This window comes from Protopterus annectens, chromosome 5.part0, assembly GCF_019279795.1.
Source record: "Protopterus annectens isolate FY-2018-M chromosome 5.part0, PAN1.0, whole genome shotgun sequence".
Taxonomy (NCBI): domain Eukaryota; kingdom Metazoa; phylum Chordata; order Ceratodontiformes; family Protopteridae; genus Protopterus; species Protopterus annectens.
This window is the reverse complement of record NC_056735.1, coordinates 1479550085-1479564467: the sequence shown is the minus strand read 5'-3', so window position 1 is coordinate 1479564467 and position 14383 is coordinate 1479550085. Positions and strand designations below refer to the sequence as shown.

The 14383-nt window shown below is 43.0% G+C and overlaps 1 protein-coding gene across 1 annotated transcript in view; it reads left to right on the top strand.

Moving 5' to 3' along the window:
• The window catches only part of IPO5 (importin 5), a 1405185-nt gene that overhangs the window by 1220108 nt on the left and 170694 nt on the right, over positions 1–14383 (top strand). The window contains exons 22-23 of the mRNA XM_044071309.1: positions 1657–1779; positions 10420–10639. Coding sequence (XP_043927244.1) covers positions 1657–1779; positions 10420–10639 — 343 coding nt within the window. The remainder of the gene's footprint in view (positions 1–1656; positions 1780–10419; positions 10640–14383) is intronic.

Here is a 14383-nt window from a genome sequence, read left to right as displayed (position 1 = left end):
CTCTTTGAATATCTTAGGCTGCCTTTTTTCTGTTGGTTAATTTAGTTTTCTCCTTTGAATAAATATTGCACCATATCAGATCTTTTTTTCCCATGTCCATATTTTTTTATACTTTTCAAAATGCTCTAAATTTTGTTCTTTGTTTCTGCACTTCCTCTGTCGTTTTTTTCCAAACAACCCAAGGTTTCTTGGTCTATACAATGTTTTTCATAAGTCTGTTGTATTAATGAATAGTTTTATATGAAGCTTCTGACAGTTTTTTTGTAGAAGTGCTTTTCTTTCCTCTCATTTCTCAGTCTTTTTGTACATCTGTCTGGAAATTCTGGGCTTCTTGCATAATTTCTTTATTCTCAATAGTCCACTTTATCATCTTTATGGCTGTTTTTTTGGCCTGTCCATTTTTGTGGGCTGCTACTTCTACAACAGGGAGGGCCATCCCCCTGGGCTTGGCCTAGTCCCTTTATAGGAATGTTTTCTGTGTCTTGAGGATTCTACCCTCATTTTTTCAGTCCTGGCAGTAGTCCATCTACCAGGATTGGGCGCATTTTTGTTCTGGGCCTTGTGTACCCAGCTATCTTTATTTTTTATAACCAATTCTGTTCATGATGTATGCTGTACAATATATATATATAAAGTGTGTATATATATGTGTGTATAGGTATGTCAGTCATTCTGGTGAGATGTTGAGCAAAAAAATAGGGTTCACCTTATGAAAGACATGAGGATGAATTCAATTTCAGCAGTGTTACTCCCCTTGCTTGCTGACTTCACTCCCTTCAGACCGCAGTGGAATGGTCTCTGTAGTAACGCAGTCTGTCAAGTAGATTGCTAACTGCATTCTTTCAGGTGGCTGACCACTCTGGCTAATGTTGTCAAAGCCACTCCAGGGTTACATCTGCTTCCAATGCATGTTTCAAGAATCTCCATTGCAGGCATTTATTTGCAGCCATTTGGTGATCCCCACAATTTATTCATTGTTACTGTTTGGATTGTAATTGCATCAGATGGGTCTCCTTTGGTAACTCACTCTTTTCAGACTTTGCCTTTTGAGTCTCTGCATGTTTGGTTGCTTTTTTGCTTCATCTGGAGGCGTAAATTTGCTTGATATTCTTAATGTTCATCCACTGCAGAGGAGCTTCTTATTCTCGTTCAACTATATAAGAAGGCATTCGCACTGAACTTCTCTCCGTGTTCTTTGTCCATATGTCTGAATGGCTTTTCACATAATTTGGGCAAGTACATAATTTTGTGTGGGGTGTACTTGCTTGGTATATGTGGGGAGTGAGTCAAAGTGAAGGTGTCCATGAATACCAGAAGGGGAAATCTCAATTTACCAACACTGGAAGGCCTTGCTGCAGATCTGCTGATATGGTGAGTATAGGCATCTATAGTTTATGGTGAATGCATTATTCTGACTTTTGACAACCATTTGTTTAGGATTATTTTCAGCAAAACCTGCGAGTCCAGTTGAGCAGGCATGCTACCTTGTAAAGATTTTTTTGTAACTACATCACCAGTAAATGTTTACAAAGCAATTTTTGGTAGGAAAGAGATTTGTAATGTGTTGCTGTCCTAAGTGTATGGTCAGTTAAGTGAATGTGTCAGCCAGTGAGTTGCAGGTGATTTTTCATTGTTTTTTTTATTTTTGTTTTTTAGAATGATAATGACGTGTACATTCTAACAAAAGTATCGGATATTCTGCACTCTGTATTTGGTAGCTATGGAGAGAAGGTGCTGCCATGGTTTGAACAGCTGCTACCTCTTATAGTTAATTTAATAGTAAGTATCTATGCACAGCTGCAGAAAACATGTCTATGTCGTACATTAAGATATTTGAACCTATATTAATTTGAAGTGTGTTCTGTAACAGCTTTATTCATCAAATTAATGTTTTTGTTAAATCTGCTTAGGACAGAACAGCCAAATGTAACAGAATAGCATGACGGTCTCAATGTGTCCCATTTTGTTACAACGAAAGGGAGGAATCCAATTCTGTTATCTTTCTGCATCCTACTGGAGGAGTGTTGGTAAGACACTATGCAGTAATAAAAATCTAAGTTAAAAAAGGCTTCTGTGTGCTGTAATTTTACACAGAGGTGTAGTTATTGCAGGCATCGCAGACAGGATTATTGTGTAATGGGAATGTGGAGACATCTGGATTTGAGATGCACAGGAGTTGAAGATGTGTGCTGCCAGCAATGTAGGTACAAGTCTGTTGTATTTCCTGTCATTACAGGAAGGTGTGTATATTGCAGGCACATCAGAAACTTGGACATGGGCACCACTGTGCATGGGCTTGGGTACGGTGGCCACTATATTAGAGGAACAGAAGGCAAGAGTAGGCATTACCTTAGTGGCACTTCTGTATTCAAACTGGAGCAAGCAGTTCTGTGTAAGAGCCTAATCTTAAAAGTGAAAATAATACAGCCAATATTAGCCTTAAAGCTGGAGGTAGACGCAGGGTATTCTGTAGTGAGCTACGCTGTACAAAACACTATAGACCACTATACGAGAAATGATGGACTTGCTCAAAATTGGTAGATGGGTAAGAAGACTGTTAATACTACAGTTAATTTTAAGCAGTGCAGCTCACATTTAGGAGGAATAAGAAAAAGTACATTTTTTTCGTAGAGGTTAATCTCCATCAGACTGAGGTCTCCTACCAGGAGGTGGAGTGTCTTGCTGCATCTAGTCTGAAATTGGGAGAGTGATGTATGAAGTGAGGCAGTTGTTTGCCATTAATAATGGTCCTGCATGGTTTAATTTATATCTAATAGCATACTGGAGTGTGAAATTTAATTTTTTTGTATGGAGATTGAGGAGTGTGAGGAAAAAGCTAGTCTGACGTACGAGGTGTAAGACTGGCAATCATTGACATGATTCCTCTGATAAGAAATGAGGGACAAGCTGAAGAATGCTGCTAATGTTGCAAAAAGGCATTGGAGCTTATGCAGCAGTCTTGGAGTAGCTGTGGAGCAGGAGATGGCAAGGGAGATTCAGGTTGAGGGGGAGAAATCCTACTCTGGAGCACGCAGGACAGCAAATCAATGGGAACTAACTCTTGTAAGGCGAGAGAGAATTTGGGAAATGCTACAGAGCAAGTAAAATTACTGAATGAGTTCTTTGAGGGACAGAGTGACGCTGGGGAAATGGAGCACTTTGGCAGTTTAAAGTTTCAGTTCCACCACCGCAGGAACAAATGGTCTTTGTGTCCGTTACAGAATGAAAATGGTACTGTTCGCCCACACACACAGCTTGCTAGACGCAACACCGTCCATAACTGCAGGCTACATTTTTCTTTATGGGTAGGCCTCCTACCTGACAGCTAGTCTTGAAAGGGGGGGGGGTTAAAGAGCACCAGCCCAATTTACATACAGAATCAACAAATAGTTTGCTGTAATTGAAGAAATACAAGGTCTGCCCTGATGTAGGAATGCTTTATTCTGAAAGTCACACAGCTGGCATGGTAACTTTGTTTTCGGAACTTCAAGTCGTGTGATAGCTTTTGTAAAGTTATTCCAGCACACGAGTGGCAAAAAAGTATGAATTTAAAAAGGGGAAACTCGAGGCAGATGGGAAGTAATCCAGATTGAGCCTACTTTTTAGGATAAGATTATCATGGATAATCTGTGAACCCTTGGCGATTCTTGATGGTTTTTCCTTGGTGTAACTACTTGGTACCAGAAGACTGGTAGTTGGCAGCAGTGATCACCTTGGTTAGTAGCTGGCTTAGGAGTGAGTTGGTTAATTACCACTCACCAATATAATAAACCAATTAATGGTTTGTTACAATCTCTTTCCAAATAAGGTTGTAGGGAAAACTGAGCTAACAGTACCTGAATGCAAATCCTGTTAGTTGTCGCAGCAAGGCTTTATGCAACATCAGATGTTCATCGTGTTTCACTGTTGCAGTCATTACACTTGGGTTATCCTGTTGGCAGGCTACCCGCCATCGGCCTGAGTTCCAAAGTCCTGGGCCGGCGTCTGTTGCTGTCGCCTCTTCCCTGACATCAGTGTGCCAGTGGTATATAAGATGCAGCTGATGCCATTTTCTTCAGTCCTTCTTGCCGCGCGGTGCCCAAAGCAAAAGCAGCTCGCAAGTGCCGGTCGGCCGACTCCTGAGATTTTCGAATTTGAGTTTCAGATCCGAAGTCTTCAGTAAAGCTAAGTACCCCGTTGGGGAAACTTTTTCTTGCTCCAGACCGTTGTCAGTAAAAGTTAACAGTTGTATTTCTTGTGGGAAGCAAATACCTCATAAGGATTTTCATTCTTACTGTATTCCTTACCACGACATTGCTAATTGTCGGTTTTGTGCTAGATTCAACCAGCGCACTATTAAGCGTCTGTTCGATTTTGCTTTACATTTATTTTGGCCGAAGCTTTAACTACATAATTCCATCGGAACAACCAACGACTGGAATTCATAAAAAGTGCAAAGACAAAGAAAAGGACAGGCATCCGAGGTCCAAAACCGACGAAGCCTCTTCTAGGCCAGTCGCCGTTTCTCAGTGAGGCGCTTTCGGAGCCCCCGACACCCGCTACCTCAGAGCCACAGGCCGCCTCTGACTCCCACGCGGAGACATCTTGAGTATCCAGAGGCCTAGTTATTGGGCCTACGGAAACTATTCCCTCAGATGGCTCCAGAGCTGCTGAGCAGGCATCAGCTTTTGAGGGTGTTTTCAGACCTACACAGCTTACTGTCAAGACCACATCAGCAGCCAAGGCAAAGTCTAAAACACCTTTAAAGACAAAGAAACAAGTACAACACTCTCCTGGACAGTCATCCATGCCTAAGAAACAGATGCTTAAAATGGCCGAGGACCTAATTACTTTGATCAGGGGTTCCCATCCCCCTCCTGATAAAAGGCCTAGGCAAGACACTGATTCCTCTGACCAGGTTTCTATTTCTTCTGATTCCTCTTCAGAACACTGATATTCTCTCCCTCCCTATGAGGACTCTGATGCTGAAGAATCTATCCCTTCAGCCTCTCCTCCTGAGGACTACGCTTTTGGGGAAACCCTGCATACCATGAGGGAGCATTTCCATTGGGAGAGCCAGGATTATTCAGAATCCAAGAAAAGGCTCAGACTTTCTTTTATTGCCTCAGTACAGACCTCTTGCTATCCCTCCTGTGCTAGACATTGTTGATGTATTCTCTGAATCTAGTCTGTTTCCTTACCCCCTGCACCAGTTAAACCAGATGGGTACTACAGGGTTCCAGATTCCCATAAATTTCTTTATAAAAACCCTGCTGATCCAGAAACAATTTCTCAGGGTCCCAAAGGGGTCAAGGCTTCCACTGCAAAAAACCCTGTTCCCTCTGATAGGGATTCTAGAGCACTGGACAGATGGGGGGAAAAGTTTACACCTCTGGTACGTTAGCTGTAAGGGCTTTAAACTGCCAATTTCACATGCTTAAATATCAACACTATCTAATATGTCTGCTAAAACAGAAAATGCTGACAAGCTCTGAATGTCCTGAAAACAAGGAAATGCAGGCTTTACTGCATGCAGCTGAACAAGTGGGAAAGCATACTTTGCAATGTGGTTTTGATTCATGAGAGGCTTCTTGCAGAGCCGCAGTTAACAGGTTCGGTCATTCGAAGGCATGCTTGGTTAAAAGAACAGAGTTTACCTGATCATGTTAAAGCAAAATTATTGGATGCTCCTTTACAGCATGATACTTTGTTTGGTGTTGAGGCAGAGTAGGTGTTAAAGAAAGTGGAGGATAAAGTAAAATCAATTCAGACAGTAAAGGATTTCTTACGGGTTCAGCCACCCAGATTTAGCAGGAACTGGCCTTCAAAAAATTGGTCCTTTCCAGTGTCAGGCCACAGAGAGGCAGGTACAGACGTCCAAGAGGCAGATCTCAGCCCCAGGGCTCATACAGACCTAAGCAATGGGGTGCTTCAGCCCCCAAAGGCGGGGAAGATAAATCACAACCGTATAGGAAACAGTCTCAGACTTTCCACTGCCAAGCACTTACCTTTTGGCAGCACCCTTAGGGGGAAAACTAGCACTTTTCTCACAAAATTAGCACATGATCACCCAGGACAAATGTGTACTAAATATTATTTCTCAGGGCTACAGGTTCCACTTCCACACCCTCCCAAGGGCAAAAGGTATGCCAGACCTGCCACAATCAATGGGCAGAGGCACAAAAGCAATTTTCTGCCCTCATGGACATGAGGGCAATTCAAAAAGTACCACAGCAAGAGCAGTGGCAGGGATTTTACTCAAGACTTTTCTTGGTACCCAGAAAGGACAAAGCCTGGAGACCAATACTGGACCTGTCTACTCTAAATACTTTCCTGTACGTTCCAAAATTCAAAATGTTGACACTGCAGCAACTTCTACCCATGCTGGGTAAGAAGGCTTGGCTCATTACTTTGGACCTCAGAGGCATACCTGCATGTCCCAATCAGACAATCTTGCAGAAGATACCTCAGATTCATAGCTGGCTCAATGCATTACCAATTCTCTGCACTGCCCTTTGGCTTATCTACTGCGCCCAGGGTCTTCACAAAATGCCTGGCACCAGTAATTGCGTTTTGCAGACAAAAAGGATTTCAGATATATTCCTACTTGGACGACTGCCTAATTCAAGCAGAGAGCAAGGACATTCTACTACAGCATCTGGCATTTGTAAAAAGATTACTAATTTGCCTAGGGTACACAGTAAACGAAAAGAAATCAAATCTAGTGCCCTCTCAAGAGATTATATTCCTGGGTGCAAGCTTAAATACAACTGCCCAGATGGCTTCTCACGCCAGACAAAGGCAGCTTACTCACTTCCAAATGATGGCAACAAAGACCCAGCTACCTGCAAGAAAAATTCTGCAGGCTTTGGGCTTCATGGCATCCTGCATTCTGCTAATTCCATATGCAAGACTGCATATGAGGAAACTACAATGGTATCTAAAAGGGCTCAACATTGCCACAGCCTGGAGACAATCACTCATTCCCTGCCCTGCAACAAGAGTTTCGATGGTGGGCACTGGCCTGTCACCACAACAAGGGACAAGCTTTCACTTTACCCACAGCCAGGCAGACACTAACAGATGCTTCGGATTATGCCTGAGGGGGCACACATGGCGGGGAAAATGTATTCAGGGCACGTGGCCCGCAGACCAAATGCATCTTCATATCAATCAAAAAGAGATGCTAGCTGTACAGAATGCCCTGACAGCCTTCAAGGATCTACTTCAGCCAGGACAACGTTTACTAAAGACGGACAACACTACAGTCATGTGGTACATAAGCAAGGGGGCACACATTCCTACCCCCTCTGCAAGCAAGCCATGACCTTGTGGAACGTAGCATTGCCCTACCAAGTACATCTACAGGCAGAATTCCTGTCAGGAAGGAAAAATACTCTGGCAGATGAACTAAGCAGAAACCTCATGGACTCTCACGAGTGGAAACTAGATCCACAAATCTCCAGCATAAGGAAATGGGGATGCCCAGACATAGATCTATTTGCCTCCCCTCACAACTGCCAACTACAGAGATTCTGCGCAAGGACTTATCACACTCAAGCATGGAAGGTGGATGCTGTATCATTCAGCTGGAAATCCCTGACAGTTTATGCCTTTCCTCCACTGCATCTCCTCCCCAAGGTACTCCTAAAGGTCAGATGAGAAACCAAAAATGATTCTGATTGCCTCAGACTGGCCACGCAAGTACTGGTACCCAATCCTAAAGAATTTCTCAGGGTCCAGCCTGGACTTTACCTCAAATTCCGCATCTTCTGACCCAACAAAACAATCCGATTCTGCACAGCCAACTCAAAACCTTAAATCTGGCTGCATGGCGAATAATATAACCAGTCAGAATACACCTCTCTCTAAAGCAGTTATGGATGTCATTTTGGAAGCCAGAAGGCCCAGCACAAGAAAATCTTATGCAGAAAAATGGAAGAGATTCTGTGCTTGGAACCAGGCACAAGGACTTGAACCGCTTGTTCCAAATATTCCTCAGAGTTTACAATACCTAACTGAGATGTTAGACAAAGGCCTATCCTTTTCATCAAGATCCATGCCTCTGCCATTTCAGCTCATTACAATACGGAACCTGCAATTTTTTCACATCCATTGCTAAGACAGTACCTCAGAGGGGCCAAAAACATAAGACCCCCAAGGAGAGCTCCGCTACCTACATGGGACCTCAACTTTGTCTTGGAAAAGCTCACACTGCCTCCTTTTGAGCCAGCCAATACAGCTGACATAAAATTTTTATCATGGAAAACTGCTCTGCTCTTAGCAATAACTTCAGCAAGAAGAGTCTGAGTTACAGGCATTGATGGCAGTGGAACCTTTTATCATTTTCCATCCGGGCAGGGTTTCTCTAAGGACAAACCCAACATTTATGCCAAAGGTAGTTTCCAGTGTGGCTCTTAACCAAACCATTCATTTGCGAACATTTTACCCAAATCCCCAGAATAAAGGGGAAAGACATCTGCACTCTTTGGACATCCACAGACAGCTACGGTTCTACCTGGACAAAACTAAGGCTTTCAGAAAGACTGAGCAACTTTTTGTGGCATATGCTGCAGGATTACAAGGAAAGGCTATTTCAAAGCAGACTATTTCAAAATGGAGAGGAGACTGCATTCGCTTCTGCTATGCACAGCATGGCAAATCAGTCCCTAAGAATATTAGGCCACATTCTACCTGGGCAGCAGCCACTTCAGCAGCCTTTCTCAGAGTACCACCAACCAAGAAAATTTTGGAGGCTGCAACTTGGAGTTCAGTGCACACCTTTACCAAGCGCTGCCACTTACCTCTTTACTCTAAATCCAGAGCAGGCTTTGCCACTACAGTTCTGCAAGGCCTCATAGCCACTCCTAGTCCTATTTAAATCCAGCCGCCCAACCTCTGCTTTGGGATTCAACCCAAGTGTAATGTCTGCAACAGTGAAACGCGAACATAGTACAGTTGTGTACCTACCTTAAATGTAGATGCTAGAGTGTATTCACTGGTGCAGTCCAGGTTACCCACCCACCATCCCCCTTTCTTTGCTGGGACTTGTCTGTACCTCTCTATTCTATACAACCTATGTGGTGTATTTGCTTGTAGAAGAAGGTAATGTTTGTTTTGTGCATGTTTTTTGTATGCAGTGTTTTTAGCCTACCCTTTTGGGAGCACCTGACAACTGGGGCAAGAAAAACAGAAGAAAATGGCGTTGGTTGCATCTTTATACCCCTGGCGCACTGACTTCAGGGAAGAGGCGACAGCAACCGACACCGGACCAGGACTTTGGAATTCAGGCCGACTGCGGGTAGCCTGCCAGCAGGATAACCCAAGTGTAATGACTGCAACAGTGAATACACTCAACATCTACATCTATGGTAGGTACACAACTGTACTTTTTGATCCATTTCTCTAATGGGTTACCCAATAAACTAAAGGAATCCTATGATATGATGCATTTCCAACAAACCCTTTGACACTGCCTTACAGGAGTTTTGCAGAAAAATTAAATTTGAGGGCAAGATCTTGAGTGAGTTTGACAGAAAAATAACCAGAATTGGGTATTTGTTAGCGAAGGGGCAATACCATGAGAAGTCATTAAATGGAGTACCCCAGGAATCATTACTGAGACCATGCTGTTTAATTTTTGTGCCAGACTTTGCACTGTGTGAGAGCGATGATTTTTATATCCTGGGGATGAGGTTTCTGCACTGGTTAAAATTAGTGAAAGGGGAACTAGATTGCGATGCATACAAACTTTGTGGATGATGGATGACAGATTAATGTTAGTGTGTAGTTAAGCGGGTACAAAACACTTGAGTCCTGTTTGTTACAACCTTAATCAGGGTAGTGAAAGAATTTGAAGTAATTGCCCCTAAGCTGAATTGTTTCATGGTGCTAATGCTAAGACAGTGTACACTGATAAATATGATGCTATAGACAAGCTAAAATAATGCTATTGTACAGTCAGTTGATTAGGCCATGTTGGCGTTGTGTACTGTTTTGGCGACTATATGAAGGGAAATTAGATTGAGAATGAGAGTTGCAAACATGATTAAGCTTGTAGAGGGGCTGCAATAACTAGAGATGGAGGATGTTATATGTGCATGTCGTCAGGGTTTTTTTTGTTTAGAGCGATTATGATAGCAGTACCCAGAAGGGATGGCAAAGTGAGTATGAAAGAAGGGTATGGACCCATGTTTTGATCTTGAGGAAATGTTACTTTACAGTGGAGGGTAGTAGGTTTTTCAGATGTACTGCTTGTGCCAGTTCGTTACCAGGGGCTCAGTTGCTTGGGGAATAAAAGGATGGGGTGAAGTCATTGGCTAGACAACTCCGCTGGAACAAGTCACAGCACTCAGATGGACACAATCACATGTTGGTTTATTTTTATAGAATAATTTAAATTTATATGTGGCAAACTTTCTTTATCCTTGATTCTTGCAGTGCCCGCAGAGACCCTGGTCTGACAGACAGTGGGGATTGTGCATCTTCGATGATGTGATAGAGCATTGTAGTCCATCATCTTTCAAATATGGTGAATATTTCCTTCGGCCAATGCTCCAGTCTGTCTGTGACAACACTCCAGAAGTCAGGCAAGCAGCTGCTTATGGTATTGGAGTCATGGCACAGTTTGGCGGAGAGAATTACAGACCGTTCTGTACAGGTATCACATGTTTAAATATTTCAAAGTAAAAGCTGCTGCTTTAGAGACCTTTATTTTATTTCCTTGCCTTTAATGTGCACTGGTAGTGTAGTATGCAGTCTACTTTTAGTATTTCCAAGGATTGTAAGCTTGTTTACATTTCTAATATCCCAGTCAAGATGTTAGGGGCCTCAAGCCTAGGGTTTCTGCTGTCTTAAGGGGGGGGGGGGGGCATTTCATCCAGCAAATCTGATCATTTGAATGCCCTGTCTGTAAATGGCATTCTGGCAGTCTTGTATCTTGGTGGTTAATTAGTGGGACTGACTGACCCTTCTGGATTTCCCCTAGTCATCAGAGGATCTCCATATTCCCAAATCCTCTCATTTATTTCCTGGTGGTGGAACAGGTTGTATTGTCTAAACTTCATTGTTGCCAAAAATACCTGTAAGATTTTTGAGGCAGTCTCAGCCAGCATATCTTACTGGTTAGTGAACATCCCTTCAAGTTTTATTCTTGACAGACTTTAAAGGTATTTTAACTTAAGGCAGTCCTCCAAGATTAATCTGCCTAGCACAAATTTCGTATTTTTTCCTGGCTGTGCCTTGTATGTTCAAATGTTTAATGGGCCAGAACACTCATTTCATTTTAACGGCTAGAAGTGTTAATTTTACAGGCTGACCATTTTGGTTGAAGACCTCTTTCGTGAGAAGTGAATCATAAAATGGTGGTCTGCTGCTTTGTTAAAACTGAGACCACCTTGACTATGCTAAGGTGCCATGCTGCTTCCTTTGAAGCCTGCCAACATTTTCTGATTAGCCTGAAGGGACATTTGAATTTAGGTAGACATTTTTCTGGAAGCCCAAAGGGGTGTCTTTTGAAGACAGGCCTACATTCTCTGAAGCCCAAGCACCACACGTGTATATCACTGATGCAGCATCTTTCTTGTTGGACAATTTCAGATGAATGTTTACTGTTCTGGCCTGACTTGGGGTTCTGAACATTTACAAGGTGGGATGATTTCTTCCCTATTCAAGAAACATCCAGTAGGGTAGTGAGTATATCTGGGGCATATCTGTGATCTGCATGGTCCTTTTCAAGACTCTGGGTTTTCCAAAGTGGAAAACCAGTCAAGGTACTTGCATCATAAAACTATTTAAATGAGTACAAGAAAAATTATGGTGTACATAACAGGTAAGTGATGACAACAGAAGGCTTATGTACAGTTAATATTGAAAGGTACAGATAAGCTCTTGTGTACTGTTAACACTGAAAGGTATAAATAAGCTCTAAAGGTATGTATGTAAACAGCAAAGTATTTTTGAGACCAAACAGTGCTGTCTTGGCTTCTTTGCTAGCTTGTAGCATTCAGCAACCGGTTTCTCGTGGGGCATCTTCCATAGCACTAAATATTCTTGTGAAGTTGTTCATATTTCCCCTGTATATTTAGAGTGATAGTACCATCATGTAGCGCTACTGTCTGAATTGACGTAGTGATACTGAAGAAGTATCGGACATGTTGCAACTATGATAATCAGACATAAACTCTCCCAAGTAGTGGCTCTTTTATAGACAATATATTAGAGATGAACATTTTAAGCAAGAGGAGGAAATATTACAAAAAAAGCTTTGTTTGGGTGGAGGGTTCCAGGCAGAGGAAGGGGTGCTTTCCTACACTCAGGACAATACCCCTTCCCCCGACCGCCACCAGTCTGAGAAAGACCATCCTGAAGACCAGTGGTTCATTCCAATTGCAGACAGGTGCACGAAGGACCCGATTGTGTCAGAGAGATAGTTCAAGAGCTTTCCACCTTCCATGGAGATGCCCTGGATTCTTCCAAGCTAGGTGGTGTCAGCAAGATGTCCTTCCATATCACTGTTGCAGTACTCTTTACCTAAGGAATATCTTGCCGAGGACAGCCCAACATCTGACCAATATACCAAAGCATTTAGATCTTATAGGCACCATACATCACATGTATGCTCCCTGTGTAGGGCATAAAGGTGACATAAGGATGCAAACACTCTGAACTTTGCCTCCATTCTGAAGGTTATCATCAAACTTTGGTCTGAACAAGCTTCTGTTGTGGTGGTTACCAGGCTGTCTTCAGGTAAATGTCCCATTGGGGATTTGTTTAACTTTTCATTGTTGTAGTGTACTTGTGTTAATGTCATCCAAGAAGAGAAAATGTCAGTGTGGGAAGTAGGTTTCCATAAAGAAACTCACTATCAGTGTCTCCTCGTGTAGGTGCTTCCCATAAGCAGTACTCCATCTGTCAAGCGTTTGTTCCCAAGACCCTACATATTGGCTGTCTTCCTTATCCGTACACTTGAGAACCAGTTGACTTAAGCTTTTGGCTCAGGGTGTTATGGCGAAATCTTCCCATCACAAGGGTCAGAGGCCAAAAGACTAGGCCTGATCCAGTTGCTGTCTAGCCTACCACAGATCTTTATGAAAGCTAGTGAAAGCCTGTGATTCCTCTGCCACAACCCTGTCGGAAGTTGGCATAGATCCATATTCTTGCATGTCCTCTGTGGCTTTTCCAGCATCAGTTCCAGATGTTGAGGGGGGACCTCTGCTGATTACTTCCCAGGAGGAATCCTCAGATTTTAGTGAGTAGATTCCTGTGATTATCGAATCTTGTCAAGAGTTTGAACCACAAAGTCCTTCAGGCAGATGTCCAGCTCAAGAAAAAGCATAAACTAAACACATTACCACATTAAGATCTCCAACATGAATGGCCGGATTTTACTTCGGGTTTGTTCAATGCTTTGGCCGCCTTCTCCTATTAAGCCTAGAGAATTGAATTCCTGAGGTGAGGACTTGGGACTGTGGAGTGGAATGCCTAGCTTACTGTTAAATTCCTTCTCGTTTAGACTGATTCAGAAAAAGGATTCTTTGAGCCCAGACTTCCCCTTGGAAGAGTTATCCTTTGTGACACTATTGTTCATGTGACGGAGTACTTCAAATGGGATTGCTGCCAGATCCAACATTCAAAAAAGGTATGAGATTTTGCAAATGGAGTCTCCTAAGCAGTGTGCTGTTCTTCCTGTTTTGGCAGCACTTTGTACACCTTTTCTGCTGCCTCGGTGGCTCCTGATTCTTAGACCCCAGTTCCTAAGAAATCTGACAGGTTCTACAAGGTGTTTGAGGATAGCAAATTTTTGCATAAGTGCCGTTCATCTGATCCTTTAGTGATTTGTTCTAACAAGTGTTCTAAGCATTTGCCATCTAAGCTCCTTCGGATAAGAATAATCGAGCTATGGAAAGGTTGGGCAAAAAAGTGTATACTGCTGCCACCTTTTCTTTTAGGGCTAGTAATTGCCAAATTTACATGACCAGGCATGTTGTGGCTGCCCCCCCCCCCCCCCCCGGGTAGCTTTGGTGGTCTCTGGCCTTCCTGATTTTGATAGGAAGGCTTCAGCTGTTTCTCTGCTTGGGTCCAGTTTCCAGGTTGCCCATCACTTCATAAATGCAGCTATGGTAGCTGATGCCTCTTCCAGGGCTGCTGCTTTTGTTTCCTTGATGGTGGTGGTCTTGGCAATGTTAAATGCCCCTCTGAATAACAAAAAATCTTTTTGGTACAGCTGCTGCTGACCGCTTTGCAGGAACTATTTTTCTCTCTCCTGTTCCAAAATTCCAGAGGAATTACCCTTCTGTCTGCCTTTGTCCATAGGCAGACTCGTCCACCTCTAAGGGTGAGAAGAGCTCTAGGAGTATCCCCCTGATAAATCCACTCTATTTCAGGCCCGTCCTGAAAAGCAGGC